The sequence below is a fragment of the Colias croceus genome, chromosome 1 (assembly GCF_905220415.1).
Source record: "Colias croceus chromosome 1, ilColCroc2.1".
In the NCBI taxonomy this organism is placed as follows: domain Eukaryota; kingdom Metazoa; phylum Arthropoda; class Insecta; order Lepidoptera; family Pieridae; genus Colias; species Colias croceus.
In genome coordinates this window covers 7,343,381-7,369,078 of record NC_059537.1, presented here as the reverse complement: position 1 = coordinate 7,369,078, position 25,698 = coordinate 7,343,381, and the positions used below count along the sequence as shown (strand labels likewise).

General features: G+C 39.3%; 3 protein-coding genes across 6 annotated transcripts; 2 read left to right on the top strand and 1 right to left on the bottom strand.

Moving 5' to 3' along the window:
* Nucleotides 1–92: 92 nt before the first annotated feature.
* LOC123697309 (ATP-dependent 6-phosphofructokinase) lies at nt 93–16,148 on the bottom strand. 4 transcript variants are annotated; one of them, XM_045643788.1, is made up of 15 exons: nt 16,037–16,148; nt 15,574–15,885; nt 15,261–15,465; nt 15,035–15,189; nt 14,580–14,688; nt 13,319–13,507; nt 11,242–11,385; nt 10,877–11,011; nt 10,213–10,376; nt 3,420–3,561; nt 2,921–3,103; nt 2,324–2,393; nt 1,826–2,050; nt 1,288–1,489; nt 93–991 (listed from the first exon to the last, which is right to left on the bottom strand). In XM_045643788.1, the coding sequence occupies exons 2-15, from the start codon at nt 15,855–15,857 to the stop codon at nt 850–852; spliced, it is 2,349 nt and encodes a 782-aa protein (XP_045499744.1). In that variant the 5' UTR covers nt 15,858–15,885; nt 16,037–16,148; the 3' UTR covers nt 93–849. The 4 variants fall into 4 exon arrangements, with proteins under 4 accessions (XP_045499744.1, XP_045499751.1, XP_045499737.1 ...); XM_045643795.1 differs by lacking the exon at nt 14,580–14,688 and adding an exon at nt 14,377–14,485; XM_045643781.1 differs by lacking the exon at nt 14,580–14,688 and adding an exon at nt 14,060–14,168.
* A 2,986-nt stretch (nt 16,149–19,134) lies between these two features.
* Nucleotides 19,135–24,074, top strand: LOC123694254 (potential E3 ubiquitin-protein ligase ariadne-2). The gene is made up of 9 exons (XM_045639647.1): nt 19,135–19,211; nt 19,291–19,565; nt 19,653–19,899; nt 20,652–20,827; nt 22,156–22,341; nt 22,493–22,678; nt 22,920–23,036; nt 23,430–23,582; nt 23,752–24,074. The coding sequence occupies exons 2-9, from the start codon at nt 19,344–19,346 to the stop codon at nt 23,920–23,922; spliced, it is 1,458 nt and encodes a 485-aa protein (XP_045495603.1). The 5' UTR covers nt 19,135–19,211; nt 19,291–19,343; the 3' UTR covers nt 23,923–24,074.
* Nucleotides 24,075–24,481: 407 nt separating this feature from the next.
* On the top strand, nt 24,482–25,470 carry LOC123694246 (cytochrome b-c1 complex subunit Rieske, mitochondrial-like). The gene has a single exon (XM_045639634.1). The coding sequence runs from the start codon at nt 24,515–24,517 to the stop codon at nt 25,322–25,324; it is 810 nt and encodes a 269-aa protein (XP_045495590.1). The 5' UTR covers nt 24,482–24,514; the 3' UTR covers nt 25,325–25,470.
* Nucleotides 25,471–25,698: the final 228 nt, after the last annotated feature.

Below are 25,698 nucleotides of genomic sequence, written 5' to 3'. Positions count from 1 at the left end.
TTAGGCTGGTTGCAGAGCTTGAAAGGAAATTTATAAAATTATATAATTTAAAGGCCTGTTTAATTTTATTGTCACGAGGAATAAAAATGGGGTTATAAATCGAAACATTTATTTTGACGAAGCGATTTTTAATTATGCAATTTTACATTATTTTCAAAAGTTGTAAATTACATTCCACTTCTTAAAAATATTGATATAATATATGGTCTAACAACCTTAATACAATCTCGGAACTATATTTTTCCTTATAACTAAAAATCTCAACATTCCATCCAAGAGTATAAAAATAAAATATTATGTATACTGCAAAAAATATACAATATACAGATTAATTTTTGTAAAATCGTTGTAATTTACTCTTAAATATGGCATGATTTTTCAAAAAAAAACCTACAAAATAATAATTTCTGACCATGGACAAATTAATATCCTTGATTTAAATAAACATTTAGTCCAAGTATTGTATGAAATTATACATAAGATAATTCCAGTCACTCTTTTGTCAACTAATAATATAAGTTTCTACATCTTAGGTATTAAAATATAAACATAATGCCTCATAATATAATTTTACAATAAAAAAAATACTTTTTTTTGGATGAAAAATGTTCTTAAATGAAGAACTGAGATACAATGACTGACATCAAAAAACTAGAATGCCAATAGGAGGATAATTATTATCATCACTTGTTTAATTTTATCTTTTTTTTATTATCAATCTCTCAACAAGTGAAGCTACATCAAATTTTAAATTATAAATAGCAATCTATGTCTAATTTTATAACCATATAATATTATAGTTTTTCCTCTAAACAGTGGCTCAATACATTTTTGACTAGTACAAATAAATTAGATAACATTTTCAGAATCAATCTCTCCTTGTTCAACTGTCATGTACATGCCCTCCTCTTCGTATGTGGAGTCGTGTTTCGCCAAAATACGAAGCAATGGACGCAGCTTCATCCACCACTGTTGTTTAGGAATTCTTTGTCTGTGAATAAGATTACATTTTATGTCCCAAACATTTTTGTTATATATATGTATAAAACATTTTAGAATAACATTATTCTTTAGTTATAATTAGTTAGAGATCAAATAGAATGTTCTTTGTTCAAATCAGAAAATATGTACCTTAATCTAAATCCATTTTACTACATAGAAAAAAAGAGTAAAAATATATTCATTTTCAATGATTGACAATTCGCAAGCCCGTTATACAAATTTCGCGAAACCAGGCACAAAATAAAAAATAAAGAATTTAAAAATAGAACACAACTCGGTACTCACGCGAAATTAGTCTGCGTCTTTAGTTCCTCGAGGGGCGTGAACATGTACTGACGCTTCACGATGCCGAGCAGGCACGCGGAGTCCGGCTTGTTGGCGGGCCCCTTGTGTATCATGTCCACGAGCCAGTGCAGGCACTTGGCGGCCATCTTGGTGCCCATGTTGCGGTCGAAGGGCGTTGGTGAACCTCCTTGTTGCATGTGACCTAGGGTGAAACAATGTGGGTATTAATACGCAGTTCAGCTAAGAAAGGCTTTGCTAACATATTCTAAAATTGATTTCTAGTAATGAAAAAATAACCCTGAACGAATGTACAGAAAAATTCTCGACTTTGGCCTTTTAAAAAAGGCCAGTGTTGATTTATAGTTTCTCATATCGACTCACATAGTTAAAAATTACTTATTATAATAATTTATATGAAATATAAAGAAAAACAAGGAAATTCAAACGATAATCTTCCATAAATGTGTAACTTCCGAATTTCATTACTACAAAATAATTAGCAACTTCGGAGTCCCAAATGCACATAAAAATAACATACCCAGCACATTCATCCTAGCCGTAAACAGCCCTTTGCCCTCCTCGGAGTACAAGCGGTAAATAAAGTCAGTGTTATAATTTTCATTGGCCTTCTCGTTCCTCAATATGAGACCACGTTGGATTCCACCAGTCATCTTGGAAGCCATGTGGTAGACATCCTGCTGGAGATCCTTGATCGAGAACTTCTCCTCGTAGATGTACGCAGCGTCAGCACCACCGGCAAGACCTGGATGTTTTTGATTAAAAACAAAATATAACTAATGGCGATATTCTTAACAGCTTGATGTATAAAGATGGTTATTTTTCCGACGGCACCAGAGAAAGGGTAATGTTTTGTACTCATGCTTCAACAATTGTCCCGCAGTTGGGTACATTATTTTTACAATAATTACATGTTTATTGTGCTTAACACTTTTGTTATTTCATCCGTTTTATTGTAATATAATTGAATACATTTTTATTTTCGTATGTAAGAGGTAAAACCATAAAGTAAAATTACCTGCCAAGGTTGCCAAATAACCGCAATATCCGCCCATTGTTTCCACAACGAACACACGGCGTTTTGTCCCCTAAACAAAGTAAAATCATTATTGCTACAGTTCAATGACTTCAAATTCAATTTATATCTGCGTATAAAAGTATTTTTCAGCGAGTCATCAACAAATTTTGCATTTACCTGTTTCGGAGACTATAAATATTTCATAACAAAAGATACGAAAATTCCTTAAGAAAAACCTACATTATAAACGATTCAATTCATTACATGCCTCCATTTTTTTATTGTAATATTATTAAATTTGAAAAAGCAACCAATCTACTAAAATTGTGAGAGTTTAACTAACACAGGCTTTAGTTTCTCCAAATATATTTGAACTGTATTTTTTGTTATTTAACTTTTTCAATAAAGATTTTTTCTATTTCAAATTTCTTTTTTTCTATTCTAAAATGTGATGAAATTAAATTGTAATTATGGACCACAGATATATTATTAGTATTAAAGTGCAAATCTCCACTCTTCTTCCACTTCCACTAAATGTATTCATTCGTTCATTCACTACTCGTCTCTCTTCTCTTCTGTGAGAAACTACACTCTTACCTGCGCAGACTGTCTGATCCGGTCACAGATCTCAGTGATCTCATTCAATGCGGTATCAGCGCCAAGCGAGAAGTCGGTACCGGGCACATTGTTACTGATAGTGGCCGGTACCACCACTAGCGGGATGCAGAATTCTGGAAATTGGGCGCGCGACTCGTAGATCTCCAAGCCAGCTTGGTAGGCCTGGACATTTTATTAAATTAGAATTTTCACGAATTACCTATCTGTTTGTAAAATGCTCAGTGTAGACATGTCTAAAAACTTTTTCATGTAAATATACTTCTGAAAAACCTATATTAATATTGTGTTATCAACTAATAATCAGGGCTATTATAGACAGAAATTTAGAGGTAAGGAGGTTCAAAAAATTGTGAAAATATACAACTAAATATTCAAAATTTCTAATCACATAAACTATTCATATTTGAAAGGTATATTCGTATTGTTATGTGTATTACTTAAGAGAAAGAGCGTTTAAATTTTTAAATTTCAGTCTTACCTCGAAACCACCAATAATAAGCAGTCCTTGGATATTGAATTGCTTGATACGGGCAGCGATCTCTCCCTTCTTATCTCCTGGCAATGTTCGCTTGGTGCCGAGGAAAGCGCCTCCTTGCGCAACCCATCCGGTTACATCAGACCTTTATATTATGTATTTTTACGTTAATTATTATACCAGGAATTGATATTGTACATATGAATGAATTAATTGTTTTTCGAGTTTTTAATATTTTCTGTCATAAATTATGCCTCGTATAATACGGAAATTTAGAGCTTTATCATTTTTATTAATCTACGTGTAAAGGACGAGCATACTATCAAGGTCAAGCGCAGGCGACAACGGGGCTCCCCACACAGCGACGCCACGTGTATGGAGCGGAGTTTCAACGCTACACGTGGAAGAAGAGGCGCACCGCGGTTTTGACGAGGCGCACCGCGGTTTCGACTATCGCGTTCTACACACTACGCCACGTGTATTGCGTCTACACGTGGAGGAGGTGTGGCCTAGGCGGCACATGCAAGACAGCCGCCGCCGCTTTGAGCCGCCGCCGCCGCTTTGTGTCTCGCCGCCGGGCGATGGCTTTGTAGCTCGCCGCATCGCTTTGTATCTCGCCGCCAGCAACGCATATAAATAGCGAACATTTTGGAACTAAAGTCAGTTGCAGCAAGTTCTTCTTCCAGACCAGTAGTGAAGAAGTAATAGTGAATAAGTAATAGTGATTAAGTATAAATTGTAATTAGTGTACATAAGGGTCGATAATATATGTATGTCGAAGGAAGGGTGTTTTCTTGAACACAAACCCCAACAAATAATACAGTCCACAACAACGTCTGGTCCTTCGATCACCGGATAACAACAAGCGCCGATTACTCCAGGAAGAGGAAACGCTGCCCGTGGAAGACCAGATCCTGCCGAAGAGAGGTACGCATCGGCAACGAGTTCACCTTCGAGGGGCGAATATCGGCAAACCGGTAACGTTGGTACTAGCCTGCTGGTGTTTTTGATCGTCACCAGGCGAGTCAGGTACCTACCGACGGGGCCGCGCTGTTGGTACTAGTCCAATGAGGTGAGTCGTAAGGTTTTTTACGGGTAGACTCGGGCCGTCGGGTGACCTTGGTGGTACGCGCCGGGAATCAGGGGTGCTGGTCAGCGGAACGAGTCTGCCAGTATAAGCCTGCGGTGCGTCACCTCTTTAGGCATGGTGGTTACCCGCAGCCAGGGTGAAGCTGCAGAAGTGGAGGACCGGAGCCAGGAGACAGAGCGTGTGCGGCAAGAACGAATGCGGCGGCTGGTGCTGGACCCGCTGGCATCGCCGTCTGACGCACGCTTGACGTCAGCCACAGACACAATGGAGATCCCGCCGCAACCGCGACGGCATTCGCCAGCGAGATCCGCTAGATCGGTGCGGTCGTCGGCGAGTACGGCGCGGCGGATTAAGGCGGCGGAATTAGAAGCGGCAGAGCGACTCGCCGCTATCCAGAGAAAAGAACTACAAATTGAGAAAGAACTAATAAATAAACGCTTACAGTTCGAGGTGTCCGCCATACAGGAAGACGAGGGCCTGCCGGAAGATACCGTCACCGCGACAGAAGAACGAAACAAGGTAGACGAGTGGCTCCAGTCACATCCTGTGCCGAAGGATGACAGACACCAGCGATCCGAACTAAGAAGAGGAAGATCGCCGACGCCGACCAGACGAACAGGAATAGAGCAGCTGGCGGCGTCCCTGGAGAAGATGGCGCGACCGCGCCTATGCCACGCGGACCTTCCGATATTTTCAGGTGCGATTGAAGAGTGGCTGCCGTTCCGAGCAGCCTACCGGGACACAAGCAGCATGTACCAAGTGTCCGACGCAGAAAACATCCAGCGGCTGCGTACCTGCCTGAAGGGGGAAGCAAGGGACGCCGTGGCAGCGCTGCTTCACACTGCTTCATCACCTGAAGCAGTCATGAAAACTTTGGAGCAGTGCTTCGGGAGGCCCGAGATAATAATCGACAGGGCCATGGAAGACCTAAGGAAGCTGCCGCGACCTGGAGCAGCGGCCAAGGACATCAACTGCTTCGCGGTAAAAGTGCAAAACGTGGTGTGTATACTTCAAACCATAGACAGAAAAGGATATTTGTACAACCCTATGCTAGCACGGGAGATATTGGACAAACTTAGTCCGCACCTGCGCTCTAGGTGGTGTGATTATGCTTTTGCACAGGAAGGCACAGCGGATCCAGAGATCGTGGTGCTGTCCCGCTTCCTCATGAGAGAGGCGGACCGGGCGCTTCGCTACACCTACGCGCCGATGAGCAGCACTGCACCAGCGCGCAGAGACGCCGCAGCAGCAGCAGCAGCAGTAGCAGCGCGACCTGCTCCACCGAAAAGGAAGTCTGCAGTATACACCATGGTCTCCGGTGAAGATGAAGAAGAGAAGAAAGAAGAGAAGAAAGAAGAGAAGAAAGAAGAGAAGACAGAAGAGAAGAAAGAAGAGAAGAAAGAAGACTTCTGCCTGTGCTGCGGGCGCGACCACGCTATGGTTGCCTGCCCGCGCTACGCCAAGCTGTCGGTGGATGAGCGGTGGGCGCTGGTGAGGGAAAAGGGCGCCTGCTTCAAGTGCGCCACGAAGAGACATCGGCGCAGCTACTGTCGAGCGAAACCATGCGGCGTGAACCAGTGCCGCCGCCCGCATCATTCATCACTGCACGACGTAAGAAGAGAAGAGCCTGCTGCGTCGACCGAAGAAACCGTCATGGCGGTTGCTAACCGCGCAACCGCACCGCCCCGCGCCGTCCTGCTGAAGATGTGTCCAGTCACCGTCGTCGGCCCACGGGGGGAGGTATCGACGCACGCACTGCTCGATGAGGGCTCCACCATCACCCTCATTGATGAGGACCTGGCGCAACAGATCGGCGCCGAAGGTCCCGCCACGCCGCTCCGCATCCACGGGGCGAACATGGAGCAGATTGAAGAAGGAAGTCGGCTGGTGACGGTGCAGCTGCGGGGGCAGAGCGACGGGACACTACACGACCTGCGCGCCCGCACTATGAAGAAGCTGCAGTTGCATCAGCAGTCCATCCCGGGATCCCTGCTTCGGTACAGACATCTGCGCGACATACCGGAACGTGAGGTATGTTACGAACAAGCACGCGCGGGTGTCCTGGTGGGCACCGACCACTGGGAGCATATCGTGACCAGAGAACTCCGGACGGGCGGCGCCGACGAACCTGCCGCCTCCAAGACAAATCTCGGCTGGGTGATACATGGAACAACGCCGCGTCGAATGATCGTCGAAAAGGACTGCGTGCTTCACGTCCGAGAACAACAAGCGGACCAACGGCTGCACGACCTGGTGGCAGAGCACTTCAAGATCGAATCACTGAACATAGCCAGCAGACCGCGCATCAGTGACGCCGACCGACGAGCGACATCCATCGTCGAGACTACTACGAAAAAGACGCCGGGCGGGTACGAGATCGGCCTGCCGTGGAAGAGGGATAACGTCCGCATGCCGCCAAGCTACAACGCCGCGCTGCGGAGACTTCTGAAGATTGAAGCAAAGATGGACGCCGCGCCGGAATTCGCAGCCGAGTACACCAAGCAGATGAACAACTTATTCGAGAAAAGGTATGCGGTTCCGTGCGATGGCAGTGAAGGCGAGAGCAGCGTGTGCTGGTACCTGCCGCATTTTGCTGTGACCAATCCCAACAAACCAGGGAAGCAGCGATTGGTCTTTGATGCGGCAGCCAAAAGCCACGGGACTTGTTTAAATGATGAACTACTTGAGGGCCCAGACTTGCTACTATCACTGCCAGGTATATTATTTCGATTCAGGGAAAAGGCAGTGGCAGTCACAGCAGATATAGAGGAGATGTTCTTACAAGTGAAAATAAGACCCGAAGACCAGCCAGCGCAGCAGTTTTTATGGAGGGGAAGCCGACGCGACACGCCGCCACAGCACTATAAGATGACGTCCATGATATTCGGCGCAGCGAGCTCTCCATTTATGGCGCATTACATCCGTAATCATAATGCGCAGCAGCACGCAGAACAGTATCCAATGGCGCTGGAAGCGATCACGAAGAGTCACTACATGGACGATCTGGTGGTGAGCTACGCCGACGCAGAGGAAGCCAGACAAGCGATCGAAGAAATACGGTCAGTGCACGCAGCGGCAGGCTTCAAGCTACGAGGATGGAACGCCAGCGACAGGAGCGTGCTGAGGGACGTGCCACGAGAACTGCACGCCAGCACACCAACGCAGCTGGGAGGAGCGCAGCCAGCCCCGAAGATCCTCGGGCTAATTTGGGACGCCGAGCAAGACGCGCTAGGATTCAACACAGCAATGAACAGGGTACCGGTGGAGGTGCGAGATCGCAAGCGCCCGCCAACCAAGCGCGAAGCATTAAGTGCGGTCATGTCAATTTATGACCCACTAGGCCTCTTAAGTTATTTCACCATCCGTGCTAAAATCATATTGCAGAGCCTGTGGCGCCTCCAGATTTCGTGGGACGAGCCGATACCTGAAGAAGAGGGCGAGCAGTTTGCAGGCTGGCTGTCGCAACTGGAAGCAGTCGGTGCGCTACGTTTGCCGCGATGCTACGCAACGGACAACGTCGAAGACATCGAGCTGCACGTGCTATGCGACGCCAGTGAACAAGCGTATGCAGCCGTGGCGTACTGGCGTATGCGGCGAACGGACGGCAGCGTGCAAGTGAAACTCGTCTCGGCGAAAGCGAAGGTGGCACCACGACGCGCGCAGACGATCCCGCGCCTAGAACTACAAGCGGCGGTGATCGGTGCAAGACTCGCTGATCAGATAAGAAGAGAGCACAGGTATGACATATCTCGTACTTGGTTTTGGACAGACTCATCGACGGTGGTGCACTGGGTGCGCAACGATGCAAGGAGATACACGCCGTTCGTCGCGCATCGCCTCGGTGAGATTGGAGAACTAACACAAAGGGAAGAGTGGCGGTGGCTGCCGACTCATGAAAACGTTGCCGATGACGCCACCCGCCTAAGTTTCACCACGGGACATGATCGATGGTTCCAGGGTCCAGAATTCCTGACAAAGACGGAGGACCAGTGGCCCACGGAGAAGGAACTTCGAGAAACTACGGACGAGGCTGATGTACTGCATGTAAGCGAGCTGCCACGGAAGATGGAATGGCTGCCGGATCCAGAGCGCTTCTCCAAATTCCGCACACTGGTGGGAGCAACAGCAAGGGTGCTCGCATTCATTGACATACACATCAGACACACGGCGACGAGACTAGTATGCCGCCACCTGGAACAAGCCGAACGACTGTTGGTGCTGCGCGCACAGAACGACAGCTTTGGGGAAGACATAAAGCGAATCAAGGACGCGCGCCCCATCAGCAGATCCAGTAGACTGTACAAATTGGACCCGGTAATGGAAGACGGCGTGCTGAGAGTAAGGGGCCACATAAACGCAGCCACAGCACCCAACACGGTAAAGAAGCCGGTGATCCTCGACGGCCGGCACAGAATAACCAGACTAATAGTGTTACAGGAACATTGTGCCGCCGGACACGCCATCCGCGAGCGTGTCACCAACGACCTGAGGCAGCGCTACTGGGTCATCCACCTGCGGCCCACAGTGCGCACCGTAGAGAAGAACTGCGCGCTGTGCCGAGTACGCCGAGCAATGCCGCAGGTCCCAGCCAAAGGGGACTTGGCACGCGCTCGCCTCGACCCGTTCTACCGACGGACCTGGCGCGCCAGCCAGGCGCTCGCCGACCACTTCTGGCACCGATGGATCAAGGCGTACCTACCGACGCTCGTGCCACGGGGGGAGGCGCGAAAGGACACGCGACGCCTCGAGGAAGGTGACGTGGTCATCATCGTGGACCACGTCTTGCCGCGCAACACATGGCCCATGGGGGTCGTGGTGCGCGTTCACGCCGGGCCGGACGACGCTGTGCGGGTAGCCGAAGTGAAGACCAAGAGCGAGATCTTCAGACGCCCCGTCAGCAAGCTCGTCGTGATGAAGGAGGCTACGCAAGCTACGCCGGGGGGAGGACTGTAAAGGACGAGCATACTATCAAGGTCAAGCGCAGGCGACAACGGGGCTCCCCACACAGCGACGCCACGTGTATGGAGCGGAGTTTCAACGCTACACGTGGAAGAAGAGGCGCACCGCGGTTTTGACGAGGCGCACCGCGGTTTCGACTATCGCGTTCTACACACTACGCCACGTGTATTGCGTCTACACGTGGAGGAGGTGTGGCCTAGGCGGCACATGCAAGACAGCCGCCGCCGCTTTGAGCCGCCGCCGCCGCTTTGTGTCTCGCCGCCGGGCGATGGCTTTGTAGCTCGCCGCATCGCTTTGTATCTCGCCGCCAGCAACGCATATAAATAGCGAACATTTTGGAACTAAAGTCAGTTGCAGCAAGTTCTTCTTCCAGACCAGTAGTGAAGAAGTAATAGTGAATAAGTAATAGTGATTAAGTATAAATTGTAATTAGTGTACATAAGGGTCGATAATATATGTATGTCGAAGGAAGGGTGTTTTCTTGAACACAAACCCCAACAAATAATACAGTCCACAACACTACGAATTCGATATGCTAAGAATTTTCCACAGTAAATTAGAACTAGCCACATGTATACCCAGCGCGGTGTCCTCCCGGACGTACTAACGAACGCATCACAACGAAAATACTACATACTTACATACTACGAATTTGTAATAGTTTTAAGTTGTGAAAGCAAATAAATGAACTTTTTTATCAACTATATTAAAGGTAATAATATATACCCTAAATAAATAAATACTAACCACTCCATCTTCACAATGTTGCCGCTAATAAAGCCCTCCACACCGTCGTGTATACCGAGCACGGTGTCCCCCCGGTAGATACAGTTACGCACGAACGAGCGTACGGCCGCGTTCATGCCGCAAGCCGGCGCGCCTACGTGCATTATGGCGAGCGTTAAACCTTCCTAGAAAAAAAAATGTGTGCGTGTACTAGTGTACACACGTAAGAAGTGAAACTTTTTTATGACCTTATTTTTCAAAAAATAATTTACTATATGCAACTTTACAGAAATACGTCGAATCACGCGTGGTAGGGATAAGAAAAAGATGGCGCGTAACGGAAAAATGTTACACAAAATTTTTTTTCTAACCCCGATAAAGAAGTTTCACTTCAAAAATATTAAAATATAACAAGGAATAAAATACAGCGTTTATAGAAAAATGAAAAAAATAATTTGTATATTTAAACAATTAACAGTAAGCAATACAAGTTGTATCTATGAAACAATTTAAAAATTATGCTTATTATTCGTCACAAAGACGAACTTGTGAATTTAGTATTGTTAACCCACCAGATTTCCACAGGACTAAATAAACAACTAACTTTTCTGAAAACACAAAATATAAATATTTTTCACTGAATTTTGTAACTAAAATAATATAACAACTGTGACCATTTGCTTACAACTGGCTTGCCAGCTTCATCGAAAGCCTCCTTTGGTGGTTTCAAGCGGGTCAACATTTTGTACGTCTCCAAGTTACGTGCGAAGCTGCGGCCACGTAGTTGCACAGCTAACTCCCAATTTTTGTCCGCCATCGCCTGTATAAAATAGCAACTCATTACTCATTGAAAATTCCCTCAATGTGTACAAGAAAGTTCAATTTCGATTGGTTTTCAATGTCATCACTTGTCTATTTCCGAATGACGGTAAATTTAAAAAATGAAATGGAAAAATCTTTCTCAGCGGTTTTTGTTGAAAACGAGAATATTTTGTAACGATAATATACATAACGATAATACTGTGTGCTGTTATCTATAAATCATTTCACCTGTGAAACAGCTTTTGTTCGTCTAACGCATTCCATAAGCGGCAGTCGAACGGCTTGATTTCCATCCAAGGAAATGACGCAAGGCTCTGTTTCAGGCGTCGCTTCCATCAATGCCATAACTGCCTCTGCTCCCATACGACAGCCCTGGTAAGTAATGTAATATTTAATTATTTACCTATATGGTATGTTCTTTGATAATTAATGAAATCTATACATATAATAAATCTGTAGAAGGGTCAATTCTGTACATTGAAAATATTGAAAAAATAAATAGCAGGGGGTGTTACTGAATCGATACCAAACCCAAATATGTGATTAAAAAAATTTTTGTCTGTCTGTCTGTCTGTATGTGAAGGCATCACGTGAAAACTAGCGGTTCGATTTCGATGAAACTTGGTATAATTATACCTTATTATCCTGGGCGTAAAATAGGATACTTTTTATCCTGGAAAAATACGTAGAAAAAAATTAATCTTAATTTTTCAGTTTTATCCATAGACGTTGTTCCGTAGAACCGCGAACACACATTGCGTATTATTATAGGCCTAGCCGTATTTGGGAATTGGGTCCAATAGATATTTATAAGATGTTATTGACAGAGGTACTCAAAATGGAGAAATAACCATCCACGCGAAGACCGACATCCGCGCGGACGGAGTCGCGGGCGGAAGCTAGTAAACACTAAAATTATCAAGCTATATTATAATTTTAGTAGATTTTGATAAGCATAAGAACTTAAATTTAACATAAGAAGGCGTGTACCGCAGAAATAAAATTACTTATGTAATTTATTTTGTGTATTAAATTTCTAAAAAATATTGATAAGTTAGCTATATCTTCTATCCATCTATTCTAAAAAAACATGTTATAATTCTGTTATGATATTCAAATAGATAAAAAGATTTAAAAGAATATCTATAAAAAAATGCAAACACACAAAAATACAATTTCATGACGTCCTCGAACTCGATAGATAATATATATTATTTTAACATTATGCGCAGTTAGGTGCGCTTATTGTTGTTCAAATCAATTGCTGTTTTTGGCAACTCCCTTACAAATCTTAGAATATGAAGTGCGCATCACATCAATTTAATATCAACAAACTTTATAAATAACTTAATTATGTTATCTTTATATTATTAGGTATACATATTTTATTGTTTAGAAAAAGCGTTTTTACCATTTCATTAGCTTCATGGGCATTATTTGCAAGATTGACCCAAAACAGACAGATTTAATTTTTTGACTTTATACACTACTTATCAAGCCCTTATTCTAATTCAACTTCAGCCAGCCAATACGAGTCGCAGATTTAAAACATTTTAACATAGGTACTAGGTATATAATATTTTCAAAATGATAATATTAAAAGTAGTTAGGTAGGTACCTAGTTAAACCCGCATCCAGAAATAAACCAACGTTTTCATTATAGGTAGGTACATAATACATATTATACAAGTTCTGGGTAAAATTGCTTCTTTATTTCAATATTTTTCTGGACTAATCATGACGAAATCGATGCTTGTAATTGAGTACCTATGGGTCTTACGTTGCATCATCATAATTATATCTGTTTATTTCCGAAAAAAATAAAGTTATGTTTAGGTCAACAAAAATTAAAGGTGATTCCATGATGAACTTGTCTTTAATTTACAAATCAAGAAAGGTCATCGCCCCTAGGCTCAGAAATTGAGTAGGTACAAAACGTCAATTTATTTCACATCTCGCGATTTCCTCGACAACGCGGCTTACATCACGTAGGCTGCAATTTTGTTATATGCGTACGTGATAAAAGCCAGGGAGTATTTGGAGCCCATTCCCACACTTAGAATTACAGATTTTTTAATATTAGAATACCATTGACCAATAGTAACAATTTTATAACATGACGAAAATACTAAAATTTAAGTTAAACAATTTCGTTGATAAACAGATAGCGATTGGCGTCTACTTTTAGTAAAGATACATGGATATTTTTTTTAAGATACACAGGAACAAGTTTTCACAATATACGAGCACGCAATATACACAAACGAGCAGTAACATTTGAAATAGTAAAATAACACAAACTTACCAACAGTCTATCGAAAGCGGAAGGTGAGCCTCCACGCTGGACGTGACCCAGCACGGTGATACGGGTGTCCTGCTGAAGATTGTCCACCACCACCTTCTTCACCAGCTCCGCGGTGATCGGCTTACCTTCCCGGTCAATAGCACCTTCCGCTACTATGATGATGTTCAAACGTTGGCCCGATTTACGTTCCTGATAGAAAATGTCTATTTCATTTTCAATATGAGTGAGATTACTAGCTCGTTAAACAAAAAATTAAAAATTTATCATGCTTGGGAGGCTTAGTTGTCTAAAAGTTTGCAGATTACATGCATACAAAGCTAAAGTATTCAGATGCTTGGTTGAATTTATAAGCATATTATAGGAATATATATTAATAATATAAGCATATTTTAGGTAGATTGTGCATACCCAAAGTTAAGAGAAGGAAGCAAGAACACCGAATTAAAGATAATGCTTCATAGAAACATAGAAGTTCAATACTGAAATAAACTGAGTCTTTTTATTGAATGAAGAATGCTCAATCAAGATAAATTGTTGTTGTGAACTGTTTATATTCAGCCATTGAGCATTGAATATGCAGCCTTGATAAAACCAAACAGGACAGTAATTAAGCTAGAATTTATTGAGGTACCAATTACGCGAGTCAACCAATTGTAATTGCTATGTAGTCATAAAAATATTAGAAAAGCGTTATTTATTACATTGTTTTATGAACAGTGCCACTCAATTAAGCTTTCGTACCTGTTGCAATCTTTTGCAAAGTTTCTCAACCCAATTATTGGGAACAGGGTCCTCTGGAATGAATACTTGGTCTGCTTCAGACGCCAGAGCGGCAACTAATGCCAGATAACTGCAACAAGCAGCACCCGACCATAATGGACCATGCAAATGGTATCCAATGTTAACGACAGTGCAAATTTTGACAAGTTTTGAAAATGAAATAAACATCAGGAAATCAACAAACATGATAAGTATGAACGCCAAAAAGAGCCAATTCAGTTTATGAAATGAAAGTTTAAGGTGATCCTGCTCCCATATCAAGAATAACAATGTCTTGCCTCTTTTATTTTTGCACACATTTTTTTTTCCCAATTGAGGGGCGCTGGGTCTTCGCAACTAAAAGAATAAGTAGCTTCCGTACAGAGTGCCGTGAATACTGCAAGAAAACTATAAAGGATTTACATTATGGTAGATTTTTTATGTAAAATGAGCATAAAACCAAACAAGGACAGGGCAAGGTGTGAATAACATAAACTCTTGCCTGCTCTAACTTATAACAAAGTTTGTCTCTCCAATCAACTGATGGTGGTGCTTCTGGGATAAAGACAAAATCTGCTTCCGATGACAAGGCGGTGACCAGAGCAAGATATCTACACCAACAATCTTCAATTAGATGAAATTTAAATTAATAATCAAATGTGAATTGGCTCCAATTTTAATTAATAAGCTTCTGAGTAACACAATAATTTGATATTTACAAAAGCTAACATAAACCACATTATTAATTTATGATTCCACTCTGTTATAGCGTTATTGCAAAAAATTAAAAATAAGAGCTAATAAAATACTGAGTATCATCTCAGTCAGTCTTTATAAATTCTTTTACTTTAGTATTTTAACATTATGATTTTATTATTAATATCTTAAGCATTTTATCTAGCAGGTGAACTTTAAAATAAAATTCATTATTCTTTTCATATCAAATGGAGAACTTACCCACAGTGGCGACCCATAACCTCCATGATAAATGTTCTCTGATGAGAGTAGGCAGTGCTTACAATGGCATCAATAGCCTCGATGATACGATGCAATGCTGAGTCTGTACCAATTGTCATGTCTGTTCCACAGAAATCATTGTCAATGGAACCAACCTGGCAGATATTATTTATATTAAATACTGACTACTATTATAAAATGCTATTAAAAAATAAAATATCCTTACCAGACCAGCAATATGCAAGTACTTGTATTTTTCTCTTTGGTCTTTAGTTATCTTGTTGTTCTCCAATAATTCATCCAATAAACTAGACCACTCCTGTCTGAATAAGTTTGCACCAGTCAAGGATCCATCACCACCAATAACAACTAAGTTGGTAATACCTCGAGTTACCAAATTGAAGGCAGCCTTCAATCTACCTTCCCTCTTTCTGTAAAAAAATAATTATTAAGTGTTTATTTTAAGGAATTGATTTAATTTGTGGTTATTATTAAGAACACTATTTAAAAGAATTTATGATATGACAGGTAAAACTTACATGAAATCCATGCATCGGGCTGAACCGATGATAGTGCCTCCTTTGTGGATGATGGAGCTAACTGATGACCAATTTGCCTCCTCAATATTATCACCTCCATCTACCATCCCCTGATATCCCTCACGGATAAAGTAAACTTTACATCCCAAGTATATTCCCATTCTAACAACAGACCGCACTGCTGCATTCATACCCTGAGAGTCACCACCGCTGGTGAAGACTGCAAGGCCCTTGCCTTTATGAGAGCCTCGCTCTATAAATTTTTGCGTCTTCGTCACATCCATCTTTTTGATTTAAATTTGACCAATTCACCTAAAATTTTTAATTAATTATCATTATCTAATTAATTTTACTGAAAAAAAAATATGAATGAACAAGAGATCATAGAGGTCTAAAATATTTTTATTTAAGCTTAAAATATTAATATCACTATCACAAAATGGTTTATGAATATTTTACGCACCAATAGAAATTTATTTATTACCAACAAATTCAAACGCCGGAGAAGGTGAACTTCATCAAGGTGACCTTTTCTTAATTGTTGACATTTCACAATTGACATTGACATAGTACACTTTGACTTTGACATTAATTTTCCGTCACCAAATGACGACTATTTCGATTATGATTTCGACCAAGATTTCGACTCAAGTTTCGACTATTTCCATTTTTCATAGATAAATAATTACTCTTTACTTTCAATTGCATGGAATTTAACTACAATAATAATGTGATATTAATAGTGAATAATATAGTCTCTATCTTATTAATATAGAAGTAATAAAATACGCAAACTGCTCAGCCGATTTTAAAACTTCTATAGCTCATCATTGAGATATACATACGGAGACGACACCGCCTACATCACTTATGTTCCGCTCACCATAAGCCATATGGCTTAACTGCACGCTCATTTTTTATTTTTTTGAAAGTGAAACGCATCAAATATGCCTTCGTGTGTGTTACGATATTGCACAAATAATACGGAAAAGTGCAAAGGAATAACTTTTCATCGGTAAATGTGGTAAATAACTAACTAGATAATAATTTTTAAAACTAAGTTAGACCAAAAAATGGCGCACAGATTTTGTTCGTGGTGTCTCCTCCATACGTAGTAATATTTTCTCAATGTAGCTCATATGTGTGATTTTTACCGTTCGAAAGGAAGTTCGAAAACTATCAATTAAAATATTTTAAATATTGCACGCCTCATAAGCGAAGCGTTGAGGTGGGTACTACTGTCACTTCGCGCAAAACATCTGATTTTTCAAACTTAAAATGTCTTTATGTATCATACATTGCACTTGTAATGGGTACCATTCACAGGCGCACCCATCCGCTGGATTTGTAGCTGGCTACAAGTCCGCGGACCAATCTGCGTGTGTATGTGTAGTTGTGCGCGGCTCGCGGCTCGGCGCGGGCTCGCCGTCTGGATACGCGAGCGCCGCGCCGCACCCGAGCCGCGCCGGTCAAATCCGTACGTGTGTGTGCGCGCGCGGATTTGTCGGTGAACTTGTCAGTCATTCGCCATATATACATAATTAATTTTATAAATAACTAGCTTTCCACCCGCAGCTTCGCCCGCGCAGTCAAAGAAAAACCCGCATAGTTCCCGTTCCCGTGGGATTGCCGGGATAAAACCTATCCTATTTCCCGGGATAAAAAGTAGCCTATGTCCTTTCTCGGGTATCAAAATATCTCTTTATCAAATTTCATGCAAATTGCTTCAGTAGTTAAGGCGCGATTGAGTAACAGACATACAGACAAGGTTACTTTCGCATTTATAACATTAGTATGGATTAAAAGAATTCATAAATCACAACGCATTTATTTATTTATGGTGGATTCTAGATAACAGATTTCGATTTTTAGAGTAACGTCTCTAGTAAGTATTTAAAAAGAAAAAAGGTTCAGTTCTGTAAATCAGAAAATGTTTATTATGTTAAGAATGGTTTATTAGTAAAATAAAATATAAAAATTACTCGTATCGGTCATTATTATTATAAATATGTATATTATTTTAATTGAAAAAAGTTAATCAAATGTGCAGTTCTAGTTCGTTCGTTCTTTTTTTCTTCGTTGTTTCAGCTATTCCTTTGCCACACGCGCTTTTTTTTCTGCGTTAAAAGTATTGCACCAACTACTAGAGTCGGAGAGCTTTTTTTCGTGGTAGGATAGATAAGTAGCAAGGCTCACCAAAGTTCACAGTCGACTGGACTGCAACTCGGCGCTCGTGTAGTGTGTGGGCGATGACGGATTTGTCCACGGATTGGTACGGCTCGGGGCTCGGCTCGCGGTGCGTGTAGTGAATGCCGGGCTTTAGATAATACATACACACACATATTAAGAAAAAACACTATTTTTAACGTTCATGATATTTTTGATGTCATTTTTGTTATTTAAACTAGTTAAAAAACAGTTTAAAAAAGTTCTGTCTTGGACGTCCGTGTGTCTGTATGTGCGGATCCTTTTTCTTGTTAACACGATAGCGACCGAAATACTTTACTAATCGAGTCTTTTTTTTTCTCTTACGCTTGAGTATGCTCAGGAATAGAACCCTTTCATTTTTCAGGGTCTGATTCGATGTGGTTTAATTGTTATTAAATAAACAAAAAAAATTTTTTTATTTTTTTTTTTATAGTGTACTCAAAATTCACCATTATAAACTCGATTCTTTATACTATAAGCCAAGGTTTAAAAAAATAAGTTGGTAGTCAGTCCCTTAAACCTGCGCAGTTTCACATCTAGGTGGGGCCACAAGAAAAATAGCTCAATTATTACGGTACCGCTTTCTTTACTTTTCCAAATGTTTTATTTTATTTCATTTTTATATTTATAGTCACGTACTCTTTATAAATAATCAATTTTATTGTAAAGGATGAGATTATGAGGCGTGCACTTTTGGATTTTCCAAACTATTTGGATGCTTATTTGGATGTCTGTGAATTTTAAACGCCACATCGATATTTTCACATTTAGATTTTTATTTTTTATGTTTTTGAAGTGAAACTCTATCGGGGTTGGAAAAAAATTTTGTGTAACATTTTTTCGTTACGCGCCATCTTTTTCTTATCCCTACCACGATCGATTGGACGTATTTCTGTAAAGTTGCATATAGTAAATTATTTTTTGAAAAATAAGGTCATAAAGAAGTTTCACTTCTTACGTGTGTACACTAATACACGCACACATTTTTTTGACGTGACAACGTCTTATAATTCGATATAGCCGGCTGCACGCACGAAAAAACATGACTCATGCGGCGTTACCTCACTCTGAGGCGTTCCATGTAAGGCTTGAAGTGCAAGCGAGGAGCGGAACGAGCGACAAAGAAGTACGTTGTCACCAGGTTGTCACGTTCAACTTTCGTCAGTAAACCGACTTTACAGACAACCAATTTTTGTATTATCATAGAACTTGACACCGTACCACAGAATATTTAATTGTATGTATATTAATTAAATTTTTGGTTGAATTATATGATTAAATCTAAAACATTTTCTATTAAAATTGCGAATTTTGATATTTCTGGCTTATTTTAATCTGTACTATATTACTTGCTCCAAACTTGCTCTGTGGTACTATGTACTTGTTATTTATAGTCTATGCTGTATTGTCGTATTCATAAAAAACAACAAGTATGTAATAAATTTGTAAAAATTAGAATTTTCTATTTAACTGCTATAAGATTTCAAATCTAATCTTCGTTTTTTTCAGTGCTTACAGTATTAAACAAATCCTGATAACGGCATAATAGAATAAGCGTCAAAATGTCAGCTGAATCGGACATGGAATATTCGGATAACGATGGTGACGATTATGATTATTACGGAGAACAAGATGATTGTGATATGGAAACCGTCGACCAGAGTAAAACTGATCCAGAATATTTTTTGTACTCTTGCTTGAGAGTCGAAGAAGTGGAGAAACTTTTAAATGAATCCATTGAACTCCTTAGTAATAGCCTTCAGATAACTCCTTCCCTTGCTAAAGTTAGTAGAAACGATGTTGAACATTAATAATTGATACTCATCCTATATTATATGCCAAGTGCCCACTTTAACAATCTCAATTTACAGGTGATGCTGCATGCCTATAGATGGAATGCCCAAGAGATAATTAATAAATATAAGGAAAATGCTACTGAAGTACTAATTTATAGTCGTGTTAAACCTTGTGTGCCTTCAACACCGGGGAATTCCAGTCGTTCCCTTTGTGCTGTATGTGCTAATACACCTCCCATACACAGATTCAGTGCACTAGCTTGTGGTCATTACTTTTGCAATGATTGCTGGGCTATGCATTTTGAAGTACAAATTATGCAAGGTAGATTTTCATATATATTTTCTATTACATATGTGTAACATAAATAAAACATGATTGAATGTGAAAAATAGTTATATCCATTATAACATATTACCTACATAGCATCAAATCATCTTTTGCACCTTAAGAGGCCTACACCACCGAAACTAGCGCCACCGAACATTTTATTTTTTTACTCCTTAACCAGATCAAATTTAAAAAATCTAGCTCGGTACTTTGCTAGTATATTACTTGTAGTATTTTTGGTATTACTTTTCACTATTCTAACTGTTCATTATTCTAGAGAACTTTTGATTACCGCCAAAAGTGGCCACTTTTGGCGGTAATCAAAAGTTCTCCTAATTTACCGAATGCAAAATAATGAAAAGTAATACCAAAAATACTACAAGTAATATACTAGCAAAGTACCGAGCTAGATTTTTTAAATTTGATCTGGTTTAGGAGTAAAAAAATAAAATGTTGGGGGGGCGCTAGTTTCGGTGGTGTAGTCGCCTTAAAGTAATCCATTGCTAAATTTAATTTATCTTTTCAATAAAGCCAAAACATTTTTTGTTTCAAATTATTAATTGTGTCCTTGTGATAAATAGGCAATATATAACCTCATAATAAAATATAGATAGTTTGCTGACTGTAAACAGAAAATGTAGGAATGTTTTTAAAGACAATCATATGTCTATAATAATCCATTTTTACAATAATTTTCCATTACAATTTTGTATATAAAATTGATAACATCTTTGCTCATTTATCAGGTGTATCCAATACAATACAATGCATGGCTCAAGAGTGTGAAGTCAGAGCGCCAGAGGATTTTGTGTTGTCACATGTCACTAAGCCCACTCTTAGAGACCGTTATCAGCAGTTCATGTTCAAGGATCATGTGAAGTCGCACCCTCAGTTGAGGTTTTGTCCAGGTCCTAATTGCCAGGTAATTACTTATACAAAAATAAGTACAAAAAATCTTTATTGTTACTTAATCTTTGGTAGATCATACAATGCACTAATCTCCACACTAGGATTCCCTGTGTTGTGGAGAATAGTCTCTTCCAGCTTTCATCTATTTACACAGTTTATACAGAAGTAAATTCTTAACTACGAGTATACTTAATACAATATTCTAGTTGAATAAATTTCTGAGAGTGAATGAGATAGGATTATTTAACCCATTGAGCCCCGAGCGGCCCAATCTGGTCACGACACAATAGATTTTCTATTGTGTCTGTGATTCTGGGGGCTCAGTTATTACTGGTTGTACAGTTGCTACATGTGTAGAATAAAATATATACTTAGCAGCTCTTGAAAAACAAATCACTATTTGTTTTACTGTACAGTAATTTAATCAATGCTTAATAATGAACTATTAATAATACCTTGTATAAAAAATATGTAGTTTTACTAACACTAGAATAAGTTCTACTAACAATATATGGGCAATGCTGCCTGATATAAATAAAGAAAAAAAAAAAAAAAAAAATAAAGCTGATGCGAATGGTAATCAACAAAAATGTGAAAATTAATTGATTGCAAATACAAAAGGTTTTAGAGAAGTCATCCTTCTCCAGGATCACATTTAATAAATTCAAATATTGTATAATATTGTAATCTGCAATTACAGCACAGTTTAAAAAGAACATAAAATTACATACACCATAAGATTTAAATCTATCCTGCGCACGATAAAACAGATTTAAATATCAACTACCTTCAATAAATGCATTATTTTAATGAGTATACAGGGTGTCCCACTTTCGATATACTAAGCTCAAAGGAGGTTATAGTTTTGCATACGCTGAGTACGTAAAAAATACTTATAAAATTCCAGATGCAGTTTTTTTTCGAATAGATGAATTCTTAAAACTCTATGTGTACACCCCTAACAAGCAACACGCCCAAATTTGCCACCCGCACGTGAGATATCGTTTAAGATTATATTTTTATAGACAAAAGCTCACATTATTATAGTGAAGCGGTATATTCTAGCAGCGCGAAGCTAGAGAAGAAAACATGGATTTTAAGAAAAATTTAGCAAAAAAATTTTTGACGTTATTTTATTGTATAAGTATTTTTTACGTGATCAGTGTATGCAAAACTACAAGGCCCTTCGCGCTTAGTATACCAATAGTGGGACACCCTGTATGTAAAAACATACAATTTTATGTCGACATCTACATGCCAATGATTAATGTAAAATTAATTGTAATAATGATTCTATAAGTAACTTCTATTTATTTACAATATTATCATCTCTTTTACTAGTGGATATTCAGAGCATGGGTTCGTGAAGGTGCCCGCCGAGTGGAATGCCAAGGTTGTGAATTATTGACATGTTTCTCATGTGGAGCTCCCCATCACGCACCTACAGACTGTGTAACAATACGTCTCTGGTTGACCAAATGTGCTGATGATTCGGAAACAGCAAATTATATCAGTGCACATACTAAGGTAAGCTTAGATGTAGTTTTATTTATTCAATTAGAAAGGGTGAGCTTTTTATATTAATAATAATTTTAAGGATATTTATATTTGTAACAATAAAGGCATATGAGTTGTTATTTGTTGATGTATACTTTTTTATCATTTTTGACGTTTTTAGGACTGCCCTAAATGTCAAATATGCATCGAAAAAAATGGGGGATGTAACCATATGCAATGCGGCGCGTGTAGACATGACTTCTGTTGGGTCTGTTTAGGTGATTGGAAATGCCATGGATCTGAGTATTATGAGTGCAGCCGTTATAAGGAAGACCCTAATCTGGCAAGTGATAGTCAACATGCGCAGGTAATCGGGGTAATTTTTATTAAATAAATATTACATAAATGACAACAATATACGATAGTACACGCTTCTCTAGGGTACCTACTAGGGAATCGTGTACCATCGTAAACAACATCTGACCTTATCATCAGGCGAGATTTTTATCAAGCGGGTCCCTATTGACGATAAAAAAAAACAGGCGTTGATAAAAATATTCTTCATTGTGAAATATATAAATTAATAAGTTATGAATTTCTTATTTTAGGCACGTGAAGCTTTAAAAAAATATTTACATTATTACGAAAGATGGGAAAACCACGCTAGATCTCTGAAATTAGAAGAGCAAACTTTAGCAAGTTTAAAGAGCCGGATCAATCAGAAGGTATGTAATATATTTTAATGTGTTGCTATTAAACATATTGTATGATAAAATTATTGACTTATTATTGCACCGAAATATTATATTAAACTAGCTTTCCGCCTGCGGCTTCGCCCGCGTTTTCAAAGAAAAACCCGCATAGTTCCCGTTCCCGTGGGATTTCCGGGATAAAACTAAAGCCTATGTTACTCGTGGATAATGTAGCTTTCGAGTGGTGAAAGAATTTTTAAAATCGGTCCAGTAGTTTATGAGCCTATTCGTTACAATCAAACAAACAAACAAACAAAGTTTTCCTTTTTATAATATTAGTGTAGATAATGTAAAATTACATTGAAAATATAACTGGTTCACTTCAATGCAAGTATAAGCATGCAAAATATTCAAATTTATTTACAGGTCATGGCAGGTGAAGGCACCTGGATTGATTGGCAATATCTCTGGGATGCCGCTAAACTCTTAAAACGCTGTCGGTATACACTACAATACACATATCCATTTGCGTATTACATGGATATTGGTCCTAGAAAAGAACTGTTTGAGTATCAACAGGTTAGTTCTATTATTACATAATATATTGTTTATATAACATACCATCCCATTATAATTTTCTATTTTGTATTATAAGACTCAAACAAAAACTAGTTGGAAAACTGAATTCTGAAAATAGATTTTAGAACATATTATTTTTAATGTATTAAAAAAAAATGTTTAATTGCAGGCACAACTGGAGGCTGAAATAGAAAACCTCTCATGGAAAGTTGAAAGGGCAGAAACAACAGATAGAGGGGATTTAGAAAATCAAATGGATATTGCAGAAAAACGACGAACAACATTGCTCAAGGACTTCCTAGATATACATACAAATATTGCGACTAGTAGTAAAGTGTAAAAAAAATCACAAATAAATAATATTTTTAAAGTAACCAATAATAAATATAACAGCGGAAGCACATTTGTACTATATTTGTGAATGCTAGATTTTTTGTTTTGCCAAAGTATATTTATTGAAGTGATTTTGCAATAAAATAGTTAATTCACTGCTTTATGAATTTATTTCGTATTGAACTAAAAAACATACCACAAAACACTTAATAGTTCTTGAAATATGGTATGTTCACACGGTGTCGAGTGTTCCTGTCTTGGTTTCTGTCGTCGGTTGCTGTTTACACTCAGGATCGCGATAGTTCGATACGAGGCGGATACGACAATGTGTGCTGTTTGAATAGAACCACTACAACATTCGCTTTTTCTAGATCCGATGAAAATAAGATTCGGCAAATCGTGGCACCGTGCAAGACCGTGCGAACGTAGGGTTACAAGTCGGGCAATTATAATATCATTTTTTTAATTTTATTATTTTATTAAATCTTTTTTGAAATGACATTGACCCATTGACAACATGTACAAATAGTTAATAATATACTTAGCTGTGATTTATAGTAATTGGTAAATTGTCATTTATATTTGTTACAGTTTTAAAAATGAACTATTTATCAAACGGTTCTTTCATACGTTATGGAAAATTGAAATTGTGGGAAAACTGCTGTCGGCAAATCCATCCACCTACAAGTTTAAATGAAAATAAATCTAATAAAGCAAGATCTTATGCACAAAGGCGTACGAAAATTTATGGCTACACTCTCAAACTCAGCCCTTTGTTTACACAAGTACGATTTCAGAAAGACTATCCACGACTTCATCGTGATAATGAGTTTCCAAATTTCGATTATTATAGGAAAAACGAATTCAAAGATCTTAGTAAGACAACATGGGGGGCTGGTAATAAAAAACCAGGAATCACTTATACAATCGGATTTTTTGGATTGATGTGTGCTACGTACGGTGTAAAATCAGAATTAGTTCATTTCATAACGTATATGGCAGCTGCAGCTGATGTTCTCGCGCTAGCTTCCATTGAGGTTGATATATCAAATATTGCACCAGGAATGTGTTTATCTTATAAGTGGAGAGGGAAACCTCTCTTCATAAAACACAGGACTGAAAGTGAGATCAATGCTGAGGCAGGAACTCCTCTTTCTGTTCTGCGAGACCCACAGACGCCAGAACAACGCATGATCAAACAAGAATGGCTTATCGTTATTGGTATCTGCACGCACTTAGGATGTGTTCCTGTTCCCAATTCTGGTGATTATAATGGTGGTTTCTACTGCCCCTGTCATGGCAGTCATTATGATAATGCTGGTAGGACCCGGAAAGGGCCAGCTCCTTTAAATTTAGAAGTACCCTCTTATAGGTTCGTTTCTGATAATGTTGTCTTGGTTGGAGAGTGAATTTTAAAAATTTATTTACACCTGCATTTTTCGTGGAGGCTATGGAGTAGGTACCTCTATACATATAGATGCAAAATATTTCAAGATTTTTTATTTAGATATCAAAATAATATGAAGTTGGTCAACAAATGTTGGCTTAGTCGTATGGGATTCTTCAAACCTAATACCAGAGTATGGAGTTTGTATAAAAAATTTACTCTTTCAATATAAATAAAAATTATTATGTAATTGGCGATATATTTTTTATTTTTAATGAACATTATAAATATATGGAAATCAATTATTATCCTCATAATAGGTACCTATATAATATTTTATAACCGACCGCGATATTCCCAAAAACGAAGGAGGTTCTTAAAACGAAAGCAGTGTCT

Coding starts and splice junctions, on each gene's coding strand:
- LOC123697309 (XM_045643788.1), bottom strand. CDS start 15,857: ATGGATGTGACGAAGACGCAAAAATTTATAGAGCGAGGCTCTCATAAA. Junction 13,508..14,579: donor TTTGTTATAAGTTAGAGCAG/GCAAGAGTTTAT, acceptor ATTTTCTATCAG/GAACGTAAATCGGGCCAACG. Junction 11,012..11,241: donor GAACAAAAGCTGTTTCACAG/GTGAAATGATTT, acceptor TATTTTATACAG/GCGATGGCGGACAAAAATTG.
- LOC123694254 (XM_045639647.1), top strand. CDS start 19,344: ATGTCAGCTGAATCGGACATGGAATATTCGGATAACGATGGTGACGAT. Junction 19,900..20,651: donor TGAAGTACAAATTATGCAAG/GTAGATTTTCAT, acceptor CTCATTTATCAG/GTGTATCCAATACAATACAA. Junction 23,037..23,429: donor AGAGCCGGATCAATCAGAAG/GTATGTAATATA, acceptor ATTTATTTACAG/GTCATGGCAGGTGAAGGCAC.
- LOC123694246 (XM_045639634.1), top strand. CDS start 24,515: ATGAACTATTTATCAAACGGTTCTTTCATACGTTATGGAAAATTGAAA.